Source organism: Limulus polyphemus, unplaced genomic scaffold (genome assembly GCF_000517525.1).
Source record: "Limulus polyphemus unplaced genomic scaffold, Limulus_polyphemus-2.1.2 Scaffold4671, whole genome shotgun sequence".
Taxonomy (NCBI): Eukaryota; Metazoa; Arthropoda; class Merostomata; order Xiphosura; family Limulidae; genus Limulus; species Limulus polyphemus.
In genome coordinates, this window is record NW_013670281.1 from 59939 (window position 1) to 69430 (window position 9492).

The 9492-nt window shown below is 36.0% G+C and overlaps 1 protein-coding gene across 1 annotated transcript in view; it reads left to right on the forward strand.

Moving 5' to 3' along the window:
* LOC111088893 (cilia- and flagella-associated protein 70-like) overlaps positions 1-9492 on the forward strand; it is a gene marked incomplete at both ends in the record, with an annotated part of 72555 nt that overhangs the window by 56738 nt on the left and 6325 nt on the right. The window contains 2 exons of the mRNA XM_022400124.1: positions 4042-4118; positions 4737-4889. Coding sequence (XP_022255832.1) covers positions 4042-4118; positions 4737-4889 — 230 coding nt within the window. The remainder of the gene's footprint in view (positions 1-4041; positions 4119-4736; positions 4890-9492) is intronic.

A 9492-nucleotide genomic window follows, 5' to 3' on the forward strand; every position in this document is an offset into this window, starting at 1 on the left:
ATTACCTTCCCGCATCACGTTTTCCCCTCTTATATATACCAGCCTACCCTACTAGTAAATACTAGACCATTCGCCAAGATACGGGATAGTTCTAGAAACAAGAGAGCGTGAGAATTGTCACGTGATCTCGATGACGCAACATTATATTAAAATAAGAAGGTAGTTAATATATGAAGGACAAGTAACCAAAGGAGCTAGAAGGAAAGCAAATTAATGACTTTCTTCATCTTGTATTCTGTGAAAATTGCACATACCATAATAACTGGCCAATTACAAAAAAACATTATATTAAAATAAGAAGGTAGTTAATATATGAATATACTTATTATATCATATATTGCCACAGCACCAATTGTTTCATGTAATAACATTGGTGGGGATGATATGATCTTTTCAACACATGCATATTTGAGAAGGGTTATCACAAATGACCCATTGAATCCTTTTCTTAATTAGGTTAAAATCAACTAATCAGGCTGACATTTTATATCTCCACTGAATACATTTTCCACACTGGAAGTTTTTAACCCTCAGGCATGTTGGAATGTGGAAAACAATTTAAAATGTTACTCAACAATTAAATTAAACTATTTGGTGGGAACTATCAAATTGTAGTGTCATACAAATAATAATGTTTCATATAATAACCAGTACACATATTATATACATGCAAAAAAAGTTACTAACAGCATAATGTTTAGAACTTGCCAAAAACTGTAGTCGACTTTCATATTGTTGTCAAAGTCAGCCACGTGCGTGGAAAAAGACTAAATACATAAACTGTTGTGAGCAAAATATTGGTGGAGGGTCCAATGATATTTGACCCCCTTACCACCACTTCTGACATCTACAACTCTACATCTACACAGGCCGAGATGATGAACCTGTAAATAGATCTGAGCAAATTATATGATTAATCAGTATAAATGATTACCTGTGGTTAATAATGGAGCTGGAACTTAGTGGGAACAGAAATGTGCTAGAGTGAGTGTGCTGACTAGGTGATTCTAGTATATTGCAATGAGTGTTTCTAAAAAGTAATGATTATTCATGTAACGTTGGAGCTGCTAGAACATTTCATCATCTTGTAATGTATCAGGCCTTATTCAAAACACCCAAATTTACCCACACACAACACACACTCATCTAGTAATGTATCAGGCCTTATTCAAAACACCCATATTTACCCACACACACACGCTCGTCCTGTGAGTGATGGACAGACTATAAAATGAAGCTTACTACAGCTGAAAGAGACTCTGTGAATGGAATATTAAGTATGGATATTTTGCGAATGTGAAATGCAAGCTTCTTATTAGGCTGTAGATGGTGCCACATTTATGTGCTGGAACTACTGATGAGCTACTCGAACACTGCATGCAATGATGGATGAACCTGGCTCCAACTAAGAAAACAAACTGATAGATATCTGACCATATCTAGGTTCAGATATTCTAGTCATACTTTGCTCATTAAGCATCATAATGATACCAATAATAGATGTCCCATTAAGTAACTGCCTCGTAGACTGCCATCATCCACTAGACAGGTGTATTGAGACTTGATAACTTATAGACTCACAGAAGGCCCATTGTAATTTCTAGTAGTTATCTTCAGAAAGGAAGAAGGTACTCTGAGATTGTCTGTTTACTTATATATATAGTCAACTCAGTTACTCGCATGAGTGTATTCTTTCTTCATCATGTAAAAAATAGTGTCTAGTTACATTGAAGGTGTCTAGTGTTTCAGTTTTCTGTATATCACACCTGCTGACATAAGACTTCCTTTTTATCAGTAGTTTGTTTTTCTTTCAAGCCATGCCATTTGAACTCTGCATTTTGTCCAGACATTTTACAAACTATTGGAACGAGTACTTCATGGTCTTGATGAGAAATGTTGTCTGATATACATTAGTGGTGTGCTCATGTGTGAACATTTTTTTTGTAAAATCCTTTAATAACCTCTGAATGGCAAAAGAATTAAAGAAGTCAAGATTCAAATTTAGGCTAAAGAAATGCACTAACTTAAATACAGTATTATTTCTTGGCACTTGTGTATGATGTTAAAATAATAAATAACACACAACGTTAGAATAGATACACAATTAAAAACCTTCTGTAAATAGTTCACATGGGAATTTTAAACGTAGGTCACATTTAACAAAAAAAAAGTATAAATAAGACATGATTATGTCTTGCAACTCACTCCTGAAGATGACGTTGCAACGTCAAACATGTAGAGTCAATGTGTTAGTGTTCATATACTAACCATAATTAAAATGTTTTTAATTGTGTATCTATTTTAGTGTCGTGTGTTGTTTTAACTTAAATATAGCTTAAGTTTCTTGGTCATATAGCTGACTGAGAGATTGTATCCCTGCAGATCTTGCTAAGCCTCAGTAGCCATAGTTGATGAAGAAATGTCCAGCTTTGCATGGTATACCCAGTTTTTTCCTGTTCAGAATGATGTAGCAGAATGCTGGAAATGAGAGTATAAACTTTTGTTTGATGAGTCATAGGTTGAACTGAGTAATTTCTGTTCTGGTGTACTTGAACTGATGCTAATGGCACTGATATTGGACCCATTCTGTTTCAGCATGAGCAGTAATTCTTATGCCAATAAATCTATGAATAAAACACAGAAGAACTACAAAGAAAAAGGTTTTTGCTATGGGAACCACTTGTAAAATACTATCATTTTTACTTATTCAGTTGGACCATTTTATGTTCAAATAGGATGTACTTTTCTGTGGTAGCTTGATAAATCATGGATCTACAAGGGCAAGATTTACCATCAAGATCACCTGAACAGATATAGAAATGCTAGCCTGATCTTTGTTCAAGGAATGAATTAGCAATAAACAGTTGATAAAAATAACATTTATTGGCTATTGAGCTTAGAATGTAAGTAGTCTTTATTAATAATCTAACCATTTCTTTATCCATGAGTTCACTTATGACATCTTGACCTAACTGACTTTCTTTGGCAGTTGCTGACTTCGTTTGGTCACAGTTTTTGCTGAGTTTGAAAGAGCATAGTTAGTTTTGTTGACAGTAGGTGGCATGACAGTAATATTGTAAAAGGCTTATTGGCAGCAATACATTTTGGAAATGAGATCATAAGCCATCAATTAGAGATCCACATGATGCTCAGAGACAGGATAACATAGAACAACACCTTCCAGTGTTCACTGAAATCATTCATGACTGTAGGGTTTGTAATGAAAGGATTGCAAGAGCAGAAGGTGTGTACAAATATGGAAATTTGTATGATGGCACACAACTAACATATGAAGGAAATTTCCACTGCACCCATTTTATGTGCAGTCACTGTACTGTGGAGTATACTTGTGTCTCAACAAAGAAATTGTTTAGAACTTTATTATACACATAGACAGTATTGTTTGTAACAACTTGTTGCTTTGCCATAATTACCTCAGTATTCATATTTATATTCCCAGTTTGCCCCTGAAGAAGAAAAGTCCACCTTTTTAAAGTGCTTGGGTTATAAGGTTTTTATTCATTTCTATCAAGACTTCCTAAACCTACGTGTTTTTCTAACATCATGCATATTTATATTATGGTATCTTACTAAGTTCATAGTCTCTGTTTATTTCTGTTGCACTGAATGATAATAAAATCTCATAAATATTCAGTCTGGAAAGGGTTAACTAGAAGTGTACTGTCATAAAACTGTTAATAATACGTGTGTGTGTATGTATCACCATCAAGTGCATTCTACTGTAAATCTAGTGGTTGAAGTATAAGTTTTATTTCTATTATCTGGAGTGTAACAGTCATTATTTTCCAAAAAATAATAAAAGATTGCCATAAAACTATTTTTTATTTAAATTATATAAAAAATTCAACTTTGGATTATTCATATACATATTTATGTATAATAACTAATAATCTTTACTCAAAAACTTAATTATTTCTTTTTCTTTAACGAGGAAATGTTTTAATGAACTACATTAAAAGTTTTCCTAACATTATATTCTAATCTTCTTATAAAAAATATATTTGGATGTTTTTTCATCAGGTAGTGAATGTACAAAAAATTCAGAGACTGTATTCCTTTACTGCGTACCATGGTTGTTGGATTCTTGCATGATTCTGGTAAGTTTACGATAAATGAAAACTGTTTTGTATATGTTAATAATATATAAAAAGTCCTTGCATTTGTGAACATAAGATATAAGAATAAGTTACCATGCTGATTGTTTCATCTATCAAACTGTGATCATTTCAATAAACTTTTAAATATATGCAAAGCTTAAAGGAGATTCTACTAAGGTGAAATATCAGTGATGATGTAGACACAAAGTGTTACTTCATGAATATTATGAATTTCAACAGTTATAAAAAACTGGAATTTCTTAGAATCTTATCTTGTACATTTAACTCTTAAAAAGTCCTATAGAAAAAAAGGTTAGTGTTAGGGCTGTATGGTATCCATGAATGTTTCCTTACCAAAGTATATGGAAAATGTTGTTGCTTCAGGTTTATCTTTATTCAAATTTCCTAACAACACTGGGAGATTTGAAATGTACAAAATAAGTTTTAAAAAGAAAATTGAAACTTTTTTTAATATTTGTAATTAAAATACTATTTTAATTATAGAAAATTGTATGGTTTATACATATTCTTTAAGACAAAAAAAAGACAGAAACAGTTTATTATGTTTTAGTTTACATATTTCAGGAATATATATATATATATATTTAAAATTGATAGTTTGCTGAAAGAACCCTAGCCCGTCAACTGCCTTCCTTGACAAAAGAAGAATACTGTCTATATTATATCTATATGGCCCAACTTTTATGTCTGAAGGGCAACTACACTGATGCATTAAAGAATGTGGATCACAGTCTGAACATACAGTTTCAAGTATGTGTATTTTAATCTATAAGACATCTTATTTTGTAAGTACACCTGTCCTTTTGTTGAAGTCTCCAACCTTTTACTTATTGATAATTGTAAAACTTAACCACCATTCTTGTTTTTCCTTCTTTAGCTCTAAACTTCCAAAATCTGTGGTATTGGCCTCCTCTTTGTCTGTCAAGGAGGTGTCAGCTGTAGTGCATCTGGAGTTGGAGTCCTACATGTGGCCTGGTCCGTCTTCTTATCCGATGACAGATATTCCTTTCCCTGAGGATCCAGTTTCCTCCATCTCCTTTTACTGCACCTTCTCCATACACTGCCACTGATTTATCTTATCCTTCTTGGATATGGTTTCTCCAGTTTGTTACTTTTTGTCCACTTTTCCTGTGTCCTATGATTCTTCCCCTTCCCTGCTACATTTTGGCCCAGCTACTGATTATTTAGTTTTCCCTCTTTTCCAGATACTCAGGTACATGCAGATCAATTTTCCTCTCACCTTCGTGTTGGAGCCAGTATGCCTCATCCTCATCATTTGCTGGACACACATGCCTTGGCCTACCATTGGGCTGAGTTTCTCTTTCTTAACTCTCAGAATTCTGAGTCTGTTATTCAGGCATGGGTTTCCAATTCTTTCTCTTCTCTTCACCTTTCCCCACCCCAATTCTCTTGTATTTGTCTTATCATAATTACTCTCCTACAATTATCCCTTGTCTATCCACCTGCTTTCCAAGGCTACCCATTGTTCCTATGAATGATTTTCGATGGACACTAAATTCTCTTGTCTTTTCAACCTTGGTACGTTTATCTTCATCTGTTTTGTCTCTCCATATGTGGTTGCTTTATTGTTAGGACTTATGAAGCAGTGGATTTTCAGTCCCCCTGTGGGACAGTGGTAAGTTTACATACTTGCAGTGCTGGGGTTCAGGGTTCCATTTCATAGGGTGGATGTGGCAGATGGCCCAGGGTTGCTTTGTTCTAACAAAATAACTTTACCTCATAGAATGCTGTTCCAATCAATGGTAATCAATACAGTCTTTAAATGATCTATGAAAAACGAAAAGGAGGCCACTTTAGGATAAGCTGCCTTTGATTTGTTTTTCTTCTGTTGGTTCTTTGAGTGTGTGATGTTTTAGGCTTTTTCCCAGTTGCTTTTGAGACTGCACCTTACTTGTTGGCTGAAAGCAAATTTTTAGTTTCTTTACCATACACGGATATTGTGGTTCATGCGGAAAGGTTTACTTCTCAGTTACGTGAAGGGACAGATAGGCCTTATCTGATACGTTGTCGGAACTTCGTGATTTAGCCTACCACCACCAGGTGTAAGCATTTTTTGCCTCTCAAATAATACATCTGGTCCTCGAATTTCAGGGTTCTAAGGCGGAGTTTGTAGTTCACATGAATACTTCAATGTCCTGTTGGGACAGAGTAAGTCTACAGACTCACAACTCTAAAATTCAACCTTTGGTAACCTTAACCATGGGTCCAGGAGCAGTGCATGTCCTTGAGTCACAATGAGTCATTCAGTTCACTTCTTCACCACTATTATCCTCCCAACTTGTAGGGTATCTGTCTCCTACAGTTCTTTGGGATTTGGAAACCTAGTTGTAGGGTTTTCTGAGTTTGGTTGGTCTGGGGGTAGTGAGAGGGTCGAGATAGTTCATCAGAGTTTTTATTCATGTACATTGATAGGCCTATGCCGACAGGAGATTGGTGTCCAGTTATCGATATTTCTCATCTCTATCAATGCCTGGATTCTCCAAGTCTCACAAGTTACTCATTCCTCAATCTGTGTTCATTTTTTTACTGTTGTGCACAAGGGTCAGGTACTGCAATTCTGAGTTTTAACCTTTGGAGTCACATTGGCTTTACATGGGTTCTGCCATATCATACGAGTTTTATTTCCTCATCCCCTTCATTCCATTGTACTGTGCACACACCATTCCATGAATAACTGGGTACTGCTGGCACCATCTCGTCAACTGTCAGACCATCACATCCTGATTCTACTTTCAGAAACAATCGAGGCAGACTTCCCTTTTAGAACTGAGACATCTTGCTCCAATTCAATATGCCATCAGTCTGGGTATTTTTCATCTTGTTTCTCAGTCAGGTTCTCATCTGGCTCAATGTTATAGAATAGGATGCCACGCTCTTACTTACCTCTCCTTCTCCCACTGTATGGATTGTTCTCTCTTTTCTGAGAATGTGGGCATCATTTGAATCCCTCGTGCCTTTTGGACAAGAACACAAGCGATCCTTTTATTGGTCTTTATGCAACCAAGAGATTATAAACATCGATTCACTGGTTTCCCCAGTTTCCTTAGTTGGAATCATTCTTTGATCTCGAGGGATTGTTAAATTGGGACACTGCTATGATATGGGTTCTTCTACTGCTACCTTGTCCAGAGTTCCATCTCTTCATGAATGCCTTGCTTCAGGGATGGGATGCATATACCAACAGTCAGGAATTCCGGGGTCTATGCACAGATAAAGTGGATTCCCTACACAATGGCTCCCCAGTGGCACAGCGGTATGTCTGTGGACTTACAACATTAGAAACCGGGTTTCGTTATCTGTGGTGGGCAGAGCATAGATAGCCCATTGTGTAGCTTTGTGCTTAATTTCAAACAAACAAACAAACCCTACACAATGTTTTCGTCCTTCTTACTCTTCAATGGGCAATGCCTCATGGTCTGGGCTTATTAACCCTATCGAGATAGGTATGGGTCAGGTAGCAATTCATCACATTTGTAATTTACATTCAACATTTTATTTAACTATTATTTTATAAACGTATGTCAGTACTATTGGTATCAAATTGTAGATTATAATTCAAAATTTAGTATTATAAATTAGTTAGCTAGTTTCTTAATTTGAAACTAAAAAGGCTAAATATCGATTTTGCTGTGTCACGTGGTACGTGGACTTCTGGGTGTGCTTTCCCTTATTCAGACCACTTCATGTCAAATCCTTCTGATCACTCCATATTGGCTGGCTCAGTCGTGATTTCCCCTATTGAACCTTCTACAGTTCTCTCCTCTTACTTTGTCCTAATCCCTCTTCCTTCAACCAAGTTCCTTCCTCTCACATCCAGCAGTATCAACACTCCATTTTCACCCATGTGTTTTGTCCAGTCTCTTTCAAGATGCACTGCACTTTCCTGTGTAGCCTTCCTTCTTTTTTGTTCCACTTGTTCTTCCCCCCTCCTTGTCTATCAACATAAATGATGCATTTTCCTTAGTTGGTTTCTATGTAATGGCTTCTCTCCTTCACAACCTTCTGTCCCTCACATTTATTAGTTTTTCACTTGGCTGTTCAACCAAGACTTATTCCTTTCAACCATTGCTCGTTACAGGGCAGCATTTTCGAATACTTTCTGATTTTCCCATTATTGTCATTTATTATATTTGCATATCCTTTCTGTTCTGTTTGATCTTTTCACCTTCTTCATCCTCCGTGTCCTTCCTGATTTGGGCCTGAATTTTGTTCTCCATTGCTTTACCTTTTGAAACTTTAGCCTCTTGTTTGTTGTACCATCTTTCACTTAAGACCTATTTCTTACTCCCTTTTTGAATGCAGCCATAGAAGGTCAGACATATCTGTTATAGATGCTTCCCCTATTATTTTCCATTACTCTTATATTCTTCTTTATACTGACCATGCCTTTTTCACTAAAGCATTTGCATTTCGTAAGGGGGACTGCATTTTCACCCATATCTCTCTTCTGTTCATTGCTCGTCTTTATTCTCATTCTAATCTGGAGCATCTTCTCTGTCCTTTCTAAGCAGGTTTGCTGTTATTTTTCCTGCATTGCTTCTTTCCATGGTTCCCATTCCCATCTCTTCATCCCTTGGAACTCTTCTTCTACCTGGGATCTTTCTCCCATCACTCTCATGGAGTGGTTACAACAGCTGATCTGTCTAATATATACTTTGGACTGGGAGTCTTGTTGACTTTTCCAGGGCTCTTTTTACCAAATTCAATACCTTTCTTTATCTTTGGATACTCACTTCCATCATTATCTGTTTGAAGAGATCAAGCAGGCTGGCATGTGGACTACCTCACATATTTTTATCACATGTTATTTTCATCATCTGGCTATCTTTTATTTTTCAGGATATAGCTTGCCTCCTGTCACCATTCTTGATACCCCTTACCAGCTCTGACTATCGTACCTTTAGAGCTGATGATGGAAGGGGGGGGGGGCAGCTGCACTGGGGCCCTGGGATTGTTGAGGATCTTGGTAGTGGTATATTCCAAGGCTAACTAGAAATGCATACCATTTAACCCTTTTGAGACGAATCATGGTGAAAGGCCATGTCATCTCGTTTGTTGATTCGCATTCAAAATTTTATTGAACTACTATTTCATGAATTTATGTCAATAAGTGTGGTATCAAACTGTAGATTATAATTAAAATTTTATTACTACATATTACTTAATTTCTTAATTTAAAAGCAAACATTAAAAAATCACAGATAAACATCGATTTTTTTTATGTCATGTAGTATGTTGAATGCAGCACTGGTTCAAATTAGATGTTTGTGAAGTCTAAATACTAAGTCTATAGTTTCGATCGAGTTAGAAATTCAAATTACAGATATTGACA